This window comes from Dermacentor albipictus, chromosome 3 (assembly GCF_038994185.2).
Source record: "Dermacentor albipictus isolate Rhodes 1998 colony chromosome 3, USDA_Dalb.pri_finalv2, whole genome shotgun sequence".
In the NCBI taxonomy this organism is placed as follows: Eukaryota; Metazoa; Arthropoda; class Arachnida; order Ixodida; family Ixodidae; genus Dermacentor; species Dermacentor albipictus.
Genome location: NC_091823.1, coordinates 39,852,103 through 39,867,907, shown reverse-complemented (window position 1 = coordinate 39,867,907; position 15,805 = coordinate 39,852,103). Strand labels below are relative to the sequence as shown.

The 15,805-nt window shown below is 43.9% G+C and overlaps 1 protein-coding gene across 6 annotated transcripts in view; it reads right to left on the bottom strand.

Moving 5' to 3' along the window:
* Window positions 1-15,805, bottom strand: part of Lgr3 (Leucine-rich repeat-containing G protein-coupled receptor 3) — a 199,672-nt gene that overhangs the window by 11,451 nt on the left and 172,416 nt on the right. For 5 of the 6 annotated variants that reach the window (XM_065432762.2, XM_065432761.2, XM_070535376.1 and 2 more), the window contains 14 exons: window positions 14,930-15,031; window positions 13,953-14,067; window positions 11,973-12,044; window positions 11,808-11,876; window positions 10,440-10,511; window positions 10,293-10,364; window positions 10,121-10,189; window positions 9,934-10,005; window positions 8,277-8,348; window positions 7,569-7,640; window positions 7,403-7,474; window positions 7,259-7,330; window positions 4,851-5,280; window positions 2,609-2,827 (listed from right to left, as the gene is read on the bottom strand). In XM_065432762.2, coding sequence (XP_065288834.1) covers window positions 2,609-2,827; window positions 4,851-5,280; window positions 7,259-7,330; window positions 7,403-7,474; window positions 7,569-7,640; window positions 8,277-8,348; window positions 9,934-10,005; window positions 10,121-10,189; window positions 10,293-10,364; window positions 10,440-10,511; window positions 11,808-11,876; window positions 11,973-12,044; window positions 13,953-14,067; window positions 14,930-15,031 — 1,580 coding nt within the window. The remainder of the gene's footprint in view (window positions 1-2,608; window positions 2,828-4,850; window positions 5,281-7,258; window positions 7,331-7,402; window positions 7,475-7,568; window positions 7,641-8,276; window positions 8,349-9,933; window positions 10,006-10,120; window positions 10,190-10,292; window positions 10,365-10,439; window positions 10,512-11,807; window positions 11,877-11,972; window positions 12,045-13,952; window positions 14,068-14,929; window positions 15,032-15,805) is intronic. The other variant, XM_070535378.1, reaches the window with a different exon arrangement.

The window sequence follows — 15,805 nt, the reverse complement described above, 5'->3', positions numbered from 1 at the left end:
TTTTCTGTCGCGCCTATGGACCGTTTCGACACCCGCCCGCTCTTTTTTCTTAAAAAAGTCATTCTTAAGGACAGGTAACAGTGGTAACGAGGAGTGAAAAAAAAAAAAAGAAGACTCACATACACACGGCTCTCTTTATGGGGTCTCTCTCAGCTTCTGGCTTAGACAGAGAACCCATAGAAAGAGTCAGTAACTTAACATATGTAGGCGTTGTACTAGATCCCCACATCAATTGGAAAATGCACATATACTTTCTATGCAAGAAGCTAGTCACTGTCTGCTTTACGCTTTTTTAAATGTCGCCATTTTTTTGTGCAGCGACCTTGAGAACGATTCATTTTGCCATATTTTATTGCAAACTATCACATTGTCTTGAATCTTGGGACAACACATATGACTGCTACATAAAACCACTTGTAGTTCTGAAAAAACTCGCAATCCGGTCCTTCTCAAATTCAAGTTATGCAACCTCTGTTAAGCTTCTCTTTTCCCACTACTATATCATGCCCATACACCTGCTAATACAATAAAAAACTACAATTATTGTGTATCACTCTTTAAATAACAATGTTCCTCTTCCCTGTTCAAATTTTACGCTTTCGCATTTCAAGACAAGAGGCTATGAATGTGGTAACTTCCTTAAACCACTGGTAGAAAACGTGTACGGAAAAAGACGGCTTTCTATTGTTGGCACTTCTTTATAGAAAAATCTTTCAGTTCATGTAAAACAACGTAGAGCTTTCCTTGTGGTGCTCAAACGTTATTACAAAGAACTGCATTGGCAGTTTTTAATTTCTTATGTTTTGTATGGTAACCTGGTATGTCGTTAAAGTGGTGTTTAAATGTATTAAATTTGCAGATTCCTTGTTTTGTATGCTAACCTGATATGCTGTTAAACTAATATAAATATGTATCTCCTGCCTGCAAATTTATGCAAGTAACTGTTGCATGGATCCATACTAGCATGATACTACAGATCCGGATGTTTATAAACATGTTTTTACGTATGACCATACCTTGTGTAATAAAGTTCAATTCAATTGAATATATGTGTATAAGCAATGTTAACAGATAAAATCTGTACTCTAACAATAAAATCAGATTCATTTATTGTGCAGAACAACAATTTTTCTTCCCTTTCTGTTAAGCTTCTTGCTTGTTCTTACTAATGAATACCAACAAGCCAGCGCAATTTTCTGTTTCCTATTAAGGAGCTTTAGCGAGCGGAAACAGTGGTAGTGTTGACGCGGGAGGAAGTGCCCGATGACGTGCCCGAAAGCGCTGGAGATGGTCGTGGTGTCTCGTGGCGCTGTGAGCTAACGCAGCGCGCCAGGCGTCCTCTTTTGTTGTACGACTCTTCTGTCCTATAGGCATGAATCTACTGCTGGCGTAAGTTTGTCGTTGCAAAAGAAAGTTTCGAGCGTTCTCGTGAAATTACTGTAAATGCCTGTAAGCACCAGTGTAACTACCCGCGCGTAGACGATAGTCTCTGGACTCTGCAGACCAGCTCCACAGTCCGGCTCTGGAGTCCGGCTCTGGAGTGCGGCTCTGGAGTGCGGCTCCGGAGTCCAGCTCTGGAGGAGATAGTCGCGCCGCTACACACGTATATGCCTTCCGATATTCCGTTGTATGCAACACTACACGCCTCAAGTATGACAAAATTCTCTATTCTCTAGCATGTCAGACTCGTTATTGTGAACAGCCGGTTGCTTATTGACAGTATTACTGAAAGCTGAGCCCCAATGTGGTTTAATGAAACGTTGTGAAGCAGTCCTTTTCAAATGAACTGGCTTACCAAAGTGCTTTGGTGGAAGACGCTGACGCGTGTATTCATCGCGAGAATCCTTTGAAGAGGAGCCTCGTTTTTTAGCACTCGGGACATCCAGGCAAGTGTGCACACGAAAACATAGCGGTGCAATGTGCCACCGCTCTTTCATCAAGCGTGTTTGCTGTCCACCAGTTCAAGCGCGAACATTTACTCAGTACAGGTTTTTTTCTGCGTGCACGGTTAGTTCAGGGTCTCGCTCAAGTACTGCTTGCACCTGCCCCCCTCCCCCTTCGAAAAAAAAAGAGAACGAAATACTCTGATTGATCGGCAGAGAAGAGGAAAACCTGCTGAGAGCTCCGCAACTGCCTGCCTTGCGACTGACGCCTCGACATCGCTATTGAAAGTTTCCGTATTCCATTCAAATAATTACATGTTTCCGTACAATTCTTGCGGAATTTACATGGTTTCCACATAATTTTTTTATATTTTCATAAGGATCACGGAAATCATACGGAATTGTCGGAATGCATAAGGAAAATTTCAGTGGGTTCGGTCAACTATGCGGGGAAAGAGAAGGGACGGAAAGAGCTGCACCCAAGAACTGCAAAGCAGCGCTTAAAAACAGCGCAAAAGAAAGTCTTGCTGCCTACGAAACCGGCTTACGTTTATGCTCGACTAAGGAATGTACAGACAGCCAGCTCACAACCGCGGTAGAGCAATGATGATGATGATGATGATGATTATGATGATGATGATGATCTTAACGGCAGTGGCACCTACCAACTTGGTCAAGGGGATTGACCAAGGGTCGGATGGCTTTCGTAAATTATATACACTCACGGCGAAGAAGTTGACGCCGAGGAAGACGAAGGCCGAGTACTCCCATCCGAGCATGAAGGGGTCGTCGATGTGGAGGGGGAAGCAGAGTCCGTTGCTGGAGTAGAAGGCGCGCTGCTGCGGCCACTTGACTACGGGGAACACGGCCAGCCCCAGGCCCAGCAGCCAGACGATCGCCAAGCAGTAGCGCGCCGCCGTCACCGTCACGGCGCGCACGTTCGTCTGTATAACGCCGAGGTGCACAGCGTGAATGCGTCAATGCAGAAATGAATGAATGAATGAATGAATGAATGAATGAATGAATGAATGAATGAATGAATGAATGAATGAATGAATGAATGAGGGAAACGCTAGCTAAAGCGGTGAGGAAACGCAGCAGGCGACTTCACAGGAAAGATGCTCTGTCAAGTTATCTGCGACCTTTCCATTTTACTTTAGCGCACCCCATCGCACAAAATCGTCCACCAGCTAGTCCACCAATTTACGATTTGAACGTGTAATATTGCAAGGCATGGTACTTATATCGTTGCGAAAATTATCTCAGTAGAGCGCCGAAAAGAAAATAACCCATAAGAACAGAGAGTGCTTGTGCAACCACGAGAACAGACAAGGTCACGGCACCAAAAGCGCGAAGAACGTCCACAAGAGGGAAAAAGCGTGGTAAGCGCAGGCAGCGCTATTGTATTATTCCAATATGACGAGGCGGTAGCAGCATTGCAGCCGCGGGAAAGCGCAATATCCACAGACCTGTGTTTTCATAAATTGAGTTTTAGACTTTATTAAATTTTATTCATTTTTCATTCCTTCAGCTGACTATTTAATATATTACTTGAGTTAATACCACATACCATGTCATTTTGAGACATTCAAACTGACTTGGCTCTGTTTATTTTTTACTAGTTCTGAAAGAAAGACAGCTCCGATGTCACCAGACATCATTATTTACTGGGAAACCCTACAGGCAGGGCCCGTAATGCCCTTACAGTGTGGGACCTTGGACGGAGCGAGCATAGAAAAATTCACAGGGTCTCTTATGTCATTCCCTAAGACGACTTGAAGGCGAAAGCCTGAGTCGCGATGCATTAAATACAGACACATAATTTATTTTGTTTCCCGATCTCTTTTTTTCACATTCTTCTGGCACTGCATACTTCTTAAGTTGACCGCACCTTCAGCCATATCCACTTACTTCCGACGACGATTACGACGAGCGGAATTTCGAGCTGCTCTAACCTTTTTTTTAACAGCGCAAAGGACAAGGACGAGACGAGTGCACATAGACAGCGCTGACTTGTAAGTCCGCGCTGTGTATGTGCACTTGTCTCGTCCTTGTCCGTTGCGCTGTTAAAAAGAATGTCACACTAACTTGCCCAAGCTTCAACAGTGTCTGCTCTAGTCTCTCCCGCTGCGGTTTACTTTCGCGGTCTTCCCCGCCCGCGGCTAGGGCCTGGGGCGTCGTCACCCGTAGTGATATGAGATAAAGCTCCGAGCCCACGGGGCGACGTATACAAGGCGGGCGAGCGTGCTGCGAGCGTGCTGCCACCGCTTCCAGAACGTTATACGGGTGCCGCCGTTGACGTTTCCCTCCTCCTCCCCAGCGCCGTCACCGCGCTTGCCCTCAACGCCCTTACTGCGCTGGTTCTGACGTATCCGTCCTCCTCCCCTGCGCCGCTTTCTGTCCGCTGTTGCCCTTTCCCTCCATGCCCTCCGGCACCGCCGCTGCCATTTCCCCCTTCAACTCTCCGACTGCGCTCTGTCGCCCTTTCTCAGAAGCCTCCTCAGTCACTGCTGTTTCCCTTTCCCGGTGCGCTCCGTTTTTCTGTACCTCACAACGCAACCTTCAAACATAGAGGTCTAAGGCTTTCGCCTTAATGGAGACATCAGAGCTATAAGAAAACAATGTTTATTCCGGCTACGTGAGCAAGTGCCAGGAGCACCGGCGTACACCAGCGCAAGCGCATTTGGCCCGAGCTCGCGCGTCTCTGCCCCAACGACAATGGCCATGCCTTAACCATGGTGCAACCACTACAAAAGGCACGACCTAATACCGAAATCCTTGCCCCTTGCCATTAAAATTCACATGGCCATTGCAAAGGGTTCGTCGTATTCAAAGTGATAAATGAACATGTTAAGGAGGCAAGCACCCAAGCAGGCAAGCACGCGAGCAGACGTGCGCTTAAGGGCATCGCCCTTCGCGGGCCAGAACATTCGTTGTTCCTCGACGTAGCATACATGGGCTGGTCACCTTGATGCAGCGGTAGCGCTCGACCGTGATGAGGGATAGGATGAGTACGGACACCTCGCAGGAGACCATGGCGAGCAGGCCGCACAGCGTGCAGTGCCAGGAGGACATCCACTGGTGGGCATGCTTGTTGTACTCGTCGCGGAACGCTACGTCGAGGGAGCCCACGGTGACGAGGTAGACGCCCATGAGGAAGTCGGCCACGGACAGGTTCCGGATGAAGAGCGAGAGTACGCGGTCCTCCTTCTTGGAGAGCAGGCGCCAGGCGAGCACGACGCTGTTGCCGGCGCACGTGGTCAGGGCGACCACCCAGACGGACAGCCGCAGCACGGGCCACACCAGCAGGTGCTCCGTGGACGAGAGACCGTCCGTCTTGGGGGCGCAGATGCGCACGTACGGCGCGTAGCTGCAGTACTGGAACTTCTTGAAGTAGCTGCACCGACATAGAAGCAGGCACGCTCGTTTTGCACGCGAGTGGGCCGTAATTACAACTTCAAGTACGTACTTTTATATCGGTACGCAAGTGTTTGTGTTTATACATGTTTAAGCACGTTTGTACATGTTCTACTATTTTTTGTGTAGCTTTCTGGGCTTCTGTGCAGAACGTTTATGTTTTCGTACTCTGTGACTGTATTCAATGTCTTTCGGTGTTTTTCGCGATTTCATTTACATACCACTGTGGCAGATTCGGGTTTGCTACTAATTAGTGGCCTGTGTAGAAGTAGGTTTAGCGAAATAAGTGTGGAATAAAAGTTGCGGTGTAAGTATGTACGGCTGATCATTCGCTGGCAGCAAGCAGTGCTTTCATAGCGCCAGCGATAGCCTGCTCAACAAAAAAGCCATTTTTCTATATTTTGATACAATAACTATATACGGGAAAAAAATCGGTGGCGAAGTTTCGTCTATAAAATGAACTCACGGGGCCACGGAGCATGCATTGTGAAGTATTTCCCGTAGGCTTCTAACTTCCTCCCACGTTGAAGAGTCCTAACTTATGTCTAGATGTCGCCGAATCTGCTATTGTTCTATACGGTGCTGTTAAATACTGATTTTTAGGGAGGAAATGTTATTCGTTTGATCTAGTTTCCTGTTGCAATTACGGCAAACAAAGAAATGTAGGATGTTTAAACAAATGGGCTGCTAGCCTGTCTGCCCTGTCCCCTACACTATGAACATCTTGATGGTGGCTCTGGAAGAAACGTCCAGGACACCTCTATTATGTGTGAAGAGCATGAAAGTTGGCTGGTTGTCACATTTTAAACATGAACTTGCAAATGCTCGTGGTTCACTTGTTTACACGAAATCCCGTCCGAAAAATATGGTAGGGTAGACGAGATGCTCTGCCCTAGTCTGTGTTAAGCAGTGTATACATTACTGTAAACGTAGACCTGAATTCTTTTGGAAAAATAGCGCCCTCAGCGACGTGGAAAAACAAAGAAATAGGAAGAAACACTATGCTCATCGCAGTCTACATCACTGCCGCTTGTGTGTTCCTGACTTTGTTTCAAACTCGTTGTGGTTCAACTTGCATTTGCCTTTTATCTTGATATGCGGTGTACAGGACTGTGTTCTGTGAATTTATGGCCCTACGATGTGGTTTCTTTTCGTTTTTTTTACATATATTTTTATATTGTTGTTTCGGTTATGCGAAAAGGAGTAGCCGCCACCATTATAAGGCGACTACGCCTCTTTCCTTTATTTCCATTTCAACAACAACAAAAAAGAGACACACAGCACTACATTTCATTGGGTCATCATGAACTCCAATATACATCTTGGCACACTGGTTATTTTGTTTAATGAAACATCCGGATTATGTTTTCAAGCGCTTCACATTGTTTCCTCGCGATAAACAGCAAAATTTGTTGTTTTTACGGGGCTCCGCCAACGCAGTATTTGGCACTGAAGGCTAGGCGCCATATTTTCTGGCACCAAATAAAAGGTGTAGGCTGTGCGAATGGACTGCATGCATTGGGTCACCACTGCCTTGAAGAAAGCATAGCTGGCGTCAACCATCGTGAAGAAACTATCAAAAACTTGACCTCTCGGTCCTCACTTGGGGGCCTTGTTCGCAATATACGGTAAACAGAACTGGTGCGAAGTAACATGCGGTTGAGCACACGTCGTAGGCTGCGAGTGTAGATCGGTTAAAATTTTTTCCGCTCGTATTCAAAGTTCGTGTCGTTGTCTGGATATGCACTGACTCGAAATAAAAGCGGAACGTCAGTTTTTCTTTCTCTTGTCAGAAAATACACGCTATCCTATAGCCTGTATCATTACCCATGGTTTCACCATGTGTATTTAAGACCATTGTCTCGCGTACACCGCACTGTACGCCTTGTGCTCTGACGCGTGATTATGTCAGATTATTGTTTTTAATACTTGAAAACAATCAGGTAAATCCTACTCACATGAACTCCAGCTTTGGCAAGTGTCGGAAATGCCGGATCTCGATGTTGTTAATTTCTAGGCCGGATAGATTCCTGAGAAAAAAGAAGCACAGTAGGCGTAACTTGTACAAGCAATCTGACAACAACAATGCTATGGCCACTTACAGTGAGTTGAGGCTTCGAAGGTTGTGAAACAGTGTGACTGGCAGAGTCTTGATTGCGTTGGCTGAAAGGTCACTGTAAGCAATTTTCTTTTTCATAAATTCAAAACACAGGAGAAAAAATACGCATGCAGATAATCTACTGTAGTATCGGAAGTGCGCCAACTCACATCTTCTTAAGGTCTCGAAGGCCGTGGAACAAGCCAGGACGGACGAACGTTAAAAAATTGACAGCCAGGTCTCTGTAGTACCAGGCAAGAAAATAAACTAATGAGTATTTTTAGCCATCATTCCAGTAATTATTTCGGAACACGCATTATTGAGCTCTTCGTTAATTGATGAGGATGAGGGAACGGAAGTGCAGGCTATCACACGCTTTTGTTTTGAAGTCATTGTTCTCACCGCTTTGATGAAGTTGACTGAGCTTAAATCCACTCTGTGAGCAGAGTTCTTTATAATCCTTCACATCTTTAAGAAGATTAAGATTAGATTTTGTATGGCCATTCAAGAAACACTAAACGCAATGCTGCACGGTAAATTACTTTGTGACATATACTGACTGATTTATTAGTCTATAATCTCTTTTTTTAACTGTTAGCTCAACTTTGAAAAAATACAACTAAATTAAGTAAGCTCTTGTAGGGTGGTCATCACACAACTAGCTTCATCTTTACAAGACCTGACGTGTTAACGCAGCAATGTAATATACGTCCGAAACCCTACGTTGTTATCTATCACGAATAGTTAAAATAACGCTATGGAATTTTTAGTTTGATTCCTTTGATAATTTCACTAACACTTGAACATGGCGACTTAAAACTATGTTACAACAGAAGCCTTGCAAGCAACGTTTCTCTTACAAAAGTATAGAGACTTACATTTCCAACATCTTCGTGTTATACCTGAACGCTTCTTCATGAACATCCATCAAATGGTTCTCGCGCAAAATTCTGGAATTTCCAGAGAAAATATACTTGGTCAGAACTGCGATGGTAACAGGAATGAAGTCGATTTTATGATATCACGCTTGACAAAAAACAGGCCACAAACACATTTCTCTAATTTCCAAGACAAGTCTTCTGTGACAGTATAAAAACGTCTGCTACAATATTCGATCAAAATCCATAGCAAAACACACACACGCACAAACACAAGACAAATCGTAAATTTTTATAGGTGCCTCACCATAAGGCTAAACTGATTGATCCTGTTTTTCAACAAACTTACACACTTCTACCCCTATCACATAGAACCATCAAAGAAACAGAACTATATATTCGGTTCGTTTAGTATATGCACGTATGGCAATTCTAGAATAGCCATGTTTTATTAGTTCGCCCTAGATGGAATGATAACGTTGAGAACCAGGAACTCATTTCCTTTCTACACGGAACGACATTGCTAAGATGTGAGATAACGCAAATTGAAAAAAAGACATTTCTCCTGACAGCAGAAAAAAAAAACCTATACTGCCCTCAGTCATTCTTCGTGTAGCACTATCCCCAATACCCGGAAACTAAGTGAAGAAAGCAGCAAAGTTTTCAATAAATAATAACAGCTCTAAAAGATGCCATGAAAGATCTATAGTGCAAGCAAGTTCCTTATTCTCGGCTGTATAGAGAGAGTCACCTGCTGAGTAGACGACAGGCACAGAGGAAAAAAAAAATAAAAGGGAAACAGGAGTAGTCGAAAAGAGGTTTCTTCTACGTTCATCTTTCTTTTTGCTTGCTTCAAAACCACGTGTCGTCCTTCTCGAAAGGGCATCGACCCCGCAGCTCGCGTATAAAGCCTTTCTCTGAACTCCAGAAGAGGCTTAACACTTTCGCCTCTTTGGAGAGCGACCGCGCCAGAGAAACAGAATGTAGGATACGAGCTAGGAAACAAAATGTATTCCCTTCGCCAAGAAACCGGCTTCCTTGTTCCCTCTACACAATGCAAGCATCTCGACAATCTACTGCATGAGTCACGTGGATTATCGGCAATTTCAATTATCTTGAAGATACATCATAAAAAGTATTAAGGCAGAAGGTGCCAACTTGCGTGAAACGGTCAAATTCTTCAGTACGAATACTAACCAAGGCAGTATTCTTTGTTCTTTATGCTACCAGCTTTGCCATCCATTTAAGTTATGGTCAGGCGTTCAATATGTTAGTCCTACGCCATAATCCGGCTTTTCGCCAAGTTTCTGTTTGGGTTTGTTGAGAGCACGCACATTCGGTGCACTTTGAATGAAAATGATGTGAAGCCCGTGAGCCAACTGTTACTTGTTTACCACTTCCTACACTTATTGTTGTGCCCCTCTCGGTGGCAGTTGTCAGCTTGCTCCCTCCCTGTTCCCTTTGTGTGTTTGTATGTTTACACCATGAGACCCCACCCATGTTTGTATGTTTCCATACCTAAGAATAATAATAATTATTATTATCTGTCTTAATAAAGCTGCGAGAAATTGCGGAACATAGACCGCTATTACGCGCAGCAAAGAGAAAGTATTTTCTATGTTTCTAAATTGTCACTCTGAGCGACACGGATACTTACAGAGCTTCCAAATTGAGAAGATTCTCAAATGTGTCGGCATCTATTACTTCAATCTGGTTTCTCTTGAGGTCCCTGGCATAAAATAAAAGAGCACGAAGCGATCGGTAGATGTCATTGTTTCAGTATTAAAAGTGGAGCTGCGGACGTCTGCGCACGCTCGCTTAGTAAGTTTACTCTAGTTACGTACAGCCACGTGAGATATGCCAGCTCCGGAAAGGGCTTGGCTATCCTCTTCAGCCCATTTCCTTCCATGTTCCTAGATGCAGGGAAAAGAATAAACGAGTAATAAAAATGAGCCCATTACAAACATCGAGAAAGCCACCTAATACCATGACTGAAATACAATTAGCGAAACTTACAGAATCTCGAGTAGACGTAGGTCTTGAAGAACGTCAAAGTCGAATACGTCTAACCGATTGTACTTCAGTGTCCTGTGAGATGAAAAGGAAGAATATATTGACATCTCTCAACACATCTGCTTAGAAAGGCTTCTTTTTTGAACTTACAGCCAGACTAAGTTGAGGAGGCCGCTAAACGAATTTACTTCTATATGAGAAATGTTGTTCTTTTCGATGGTCCTGCAAAACAAAACAAAAAAGAAGCAATATAGACATCAAATATCTTCAAACAATACAGACACCAACTAAGAAAGCTCGATATGCATGCCTCATTTAGTAGGTCTATACAATGGTATCAGATTATATGCAAACGTTTTATCCGAACGTGAAGCCAGGTAATTTCTTCATTCAAAACGAGAAAAACATTGTAGACCGAAATTTCCACAGTATCATCATCAAATGAAGTGGTTCGCAAAAGTTTACGAATGGTACAAAAATATCATCATCACCAATCTCTCATATCCGAAGAAATAATATTTTGGAATGGCTCGTGCACCCGTAGAGAGAGGGAAATAAACGGGATGGGAAGGGCAGGGAGGTTAACCGGATAACATACTGGTTTGCTACCCTGCACTAGTGGAAGGGTACGGGGAAATGAGGGACGGCAGAACGGCGGCGAGAAAAAGAAAGCAAATGAACGAAAAACATAGGGAATGTCGTGAACATCCATGAGAATTGCAGTCTCTCCAACAGGCCATCGAGCGTAAAAAATTTCAAGAGTGCCTTAACTGTCTCGTGGTGTGGCGACTTTATAGGTCGGCGTTCCTGGCCGTAAGCAAGCAAAGATGCAATGGTCGAATATTAATGAAGACACGAAAGAAAAAAAGAACGAAGGAAAGAAATAAAGGAAGCATCAACATCAGGAATAGCTCATAGCCCCGTAAGCGAGCAAAGATGCAATGGCTGAATATGAAAGAAGAAACGAAAAAAAGAGCACGAAAGAAGGAACGAAATAATGAGCGAAAGGAAGAACGAAATAGCCTTTAGATAGTGCAGTAGGGGCTCGCATGTGTCGTTGAGGAAATCGATCTACAGCGCAATACGCTTACTTCAAACTACAGCGCAATATGTCCTGCAAGAAGTCTGGCCCTTCCGATCACATAACTGAACGCATTACCACGTGTGCAGCAGGCTTTCGCCTTCACGTGTCACAGCACTGCAACATGCTGCCAATTTCTTTTTTTTTTTGGTTGCCCAAAAGCTCCGAGACCAGTGGTAACTAGAGAACCAAATTTGGACGGAAACACTTTAGTGGCTGTAAGTCTTTTCCAATTTTTTACCAGATTCATGGTGTTAATTTGACAAAAACATGTTTGACGAGTGGGAAGAAGCAACAGTGACAAACACTCGTTTCATCAATAAAAAAAAACTATCAAATGGTTAGCTATACCAAAACAATTAGGAAGCATGCTAATGCATTCATTGCATTCTTAAGCATCACAACAGCTTTTAAAGTAGAGCTGAAAATCACATTACATGATTCGTAGCATGTCCAGCCCACGAAACGCCCCAGGTTGTATACCGGTAATAGAGTTTACAATCATCCTGAAAAAAAATTGCACCACCTGTTAGTACAAATCGCAGAATGGCACTTTCATGTGGAAATGTTATGGTCCTGGTGCTGAGACGAGTTGCACTCACAGGCTTGTTAAATTCGTGTAGCCGTAGAATGCGCCCGAAGGCAGAATTCCCATGCTGTTGTTTGTAAAAGTACTGGAAACAGGGAAAAAAATGCATTGTTCAGTTGTTGCCACTGATGAAGCTGTATCTGCTATCGTGGTTGAACGTAATGATAACAATAAATTATTTGCATCAGAGTACATGGTCGATGTTGGTGAAGACTAGCAGAAGCTGTCCGCAGCGACACCTTGATTGAACCGCAAGCCGTAACTACATTGACGGCTTGTTATGTTTAAAACTGTTTCACACACACAAAAAAAAGTACCTACACTCTTGCAAGAAAGCCCTTGCACGTTCAGTATTTTAAGACAGAATTGACAGGTAAACGTTTGCCATTTGTGTTATTTCAAGAAGCGAGAAAAAGAAACTCATAAAACGTACCTAAACCAATCACATAACAATCTGAATATTATGCGCCTACGGTCGAGCGGGCCTTGCTTTTGGTAATAAAAAGCCAAGTTAGTTTGCGTTCATAGGATTTGTAGGCCATATTTATATCTGTACACAAGCTGCGTTAGCAGCCTGTCAACTAGTCATCGTCTCTTAAAATAAAGAACATCGACTTAGCTGTTTAAGTATAATCATTGTGTTGTAGGACACTGCGGAAGCGCAGGCTTAGTGGTTATTTAAAGTACATCATTGGATGAGTAATATGTTGTAACGGCATCTGACATGCTGCAGACGACCAGGCTTTCATATCCTAATGTATGGGGAGAAAAAAGGCTGCGTGTGGTGGTAACGTATGAAAGTATTACTGTTCAAATCGTGAGCAACGTTTCAACAGCTATTTATCGTCAGCCTGTGCTTCGTTGCTCAGACGATACAACTTTCCACACGCGAAGCACGCTTTTTTCCGGGAACAGTGGCCTCTTCGGCAGTCAGTAGGGCAGCCTCGCCAATTTACCGAACATCGGAGCGCTCAAGCGGAACAAATGGCACACATCCTCGCAAGGTCAGATCAGTCGCAACCACACGCATCGTGCCCGGCACATAACCCATCAAACGGGGTTTCGCGAAGTTGCGAAGCAACCGCGACATGCAGTCGAAACGGAAGAATGCAAACACCTGAGAACGTGACTCCTGTCCGGCAAACGCTGCTTTCGCGTGCAGCATCTTACACGTACCATGTATTATTTTGTTTTTTTCGCACTCTTCCCGTATGGCGACATAGCGCAGACGACGGAACGTGGCAAAAAAAAAAAAACATGGACAGGGCAATGCGCTAACTGCCAACTGATTCTTTATTCGAAGCAACATAGTAATATAAGCCAGACGACACAAATGGCACGACGCTATCTGTGACTCAGCTGGCCGGCCGGCACAGTAAAGCAGTTAGAAAACAATGCGAGAGTCATACTTAATGCTAAACATAGCTAGACGCGACCCCACCATAATGTACGTAAACCAACAAGGCCAGCTAAGGGCCCTCGTATAAACATAGCCTACTCACGCACTCGGTAATAAAGCTCAGAACTTCAAGAACGAGCTAGACTTCATTTCTGTAATGTGGGACTCCGCATGTAAAAAGACAATTGCAGTTCCAACAGACACTTCGCCCAAGCAGCACGCCTCCTCCTTTTGTGATTGTCTATTTTTTGCCAAACTCCCTCTCTCTCTGTCTATATATACGAAAATAGCATTACATGTGCTGCTATTTTCATCGCTGCCTCGTGCATGATTGCTTTACGATTGTTCCTTGTTTTTCGTTTTTGAAATTCCTTATAACTTTCATGCTGTCACGAAATAAAGCCAGTCGGAAGTTTGGGCTCGGCGTGCCCGTCGGCGTTTCTGTTCACGTCTCGTCTTCTTCACGCAGTTTAAAATATTGCAGAGAAATAGGATTTGTGATTAACATTCAAAACAGTGCAAGCGGCTACTCAGAAAGCTAAGAAATGTGCCGCGTGCAACAATGAAACAAAGCAAGCATGTTGAAACTCTTACAGACGGGTGACATCGGGTATTGCCCTCGGCACCTGGGTAAGGTTCGAATTTTGGCAGAACACTCTGCTCTTTGAGTGGAGATCACAGTAACAAGCCTTTGGGACATCTGTGCGATCTGCAAGCGAGGGAATGAAAATAGTAAGTCACCAGTCATTATCATCATCAGCAGCAGCAGCCTATTTTTGTTTGTCTGCTGCAGGACGAAAGTCTCTCCTAGCGATCGGCGATTTTACCTGGATTGTAGAAGTCGACTTCAACTTGCCCCTCCAAATTTCCTAATTTCATCATCCCACCTAACTTTCTGTCGTCCTCGACTGCGCTGCCCTTCCCTTGGCACTCATTCTGTAACTTCAATCTCTCTTTCTCTCTCTTAATGTCAACCAGAATATTCACTATCCCCTCTTGCTCTCTGATACACAGCGCTCTATTCCTGTCTCTTGACGTTACACCTAACATTTTTCGTGCCATCGCTGCTTTCGCGATACTTAACTTCATTTCGAGCTTCATTGTTAGCTTCTAAGTTCCTGCCCGGTATGATAACACCGATAGAATGCAACGACTGCATAATTATCTCTTCAATGACAGTAATAAGCTCCCAGTCATCACCAGTACATTAATAAAATTAACAAGGCTAAAAATTATATTAGTACAAGCACGTTCTGAAGGTTATGCAGCTTGTATTTGGTATGCTACCATCATAGGTTACGTTATGCAGTCCATGTAAAGCTTTCCGATGAGCCATGGCCCTTGTATTGCCGTTGCAACGTGGTTGTTCTTTAACGTTCTCAACGTAGATAAAATAACATTGTGCTTCTTTGAGCTCTTCGTTTCATCTTTCTGTCATAATCAGACCCAGATCAACAACTGCTGCTTCGTAATCGGCGCTTCATAAAATAAGTAGAAGGCTCTAAATCAAAGTGATCGATTCCGGCGATGATAACAAAAAAGAATAAAAGAAAAAAAAGTTGGTGCCTTACTGCAGGAGAACCGAGGGGACGAGTCCTGTGTCCTGCTGACGTTGTGCGCACTCCAGTTTAACAACACACCTAGCACCGCTGAGAGGCCTCCGTGCAGGTCAGCTGAAATCAAGTAGGCAAGAAAACGGCAGTACAGTCGGCGCGTTTGTAAACAACGCAGTCTCTGATCACAATTTTTTTCGCCTAGTGGTAACACACAAGAGTTTACTGCAAAATAGCATAATTAGTAGCAGAGTGATTCCTTTTGGAAGCAGCCGAGTTTCGTTTCGTTTCGTTTCGTTTCGTTTCGTTTCGGTTCGGTTCGGTTCGGTTCGGTTCGGTTCGGTTCGTTCGTTCGTTCGTTAGGCAATAGATACCGTTCCCCACGGGTCACGACCAAATGGGGTCATTAGCCTCCTCAGTGGGTCCTGGTCGTGATTGTCGAAACAGCCGCAGTGTTCGCCTTAGAAAATAACCTAATATTCCGCAGTCAATTTGTAATTGTAGTTTGCTTCTGTGGCACAATAATTACAATATACACAATAACCATAAGTTCTAACAGCAACATTTTGCACATTTAGTATTATTTCCACACTATCCATGGACAATATAAAATAATGAAACAAAGGCAGGAAGATGGCACAACAAGCTCAAATGTATGACAGATTACAGTAGACTTACATAACCATACAAAAAAAAAAGAAAATGAATAGCTTACTGGATTTCGACAAAATTGGGAATTGACGATTTTTTTTTTATAATATGCTTTGTCTGCAAACATGACCTGGTAAGATCTGGCATGACCTGGTCCGGAAATGCATTAGGCCTCTCGCCTGACACATCGAGCCATGTATATCACAGACGGCGTTTCACGGATCCCACATTGGCACGTTCGTT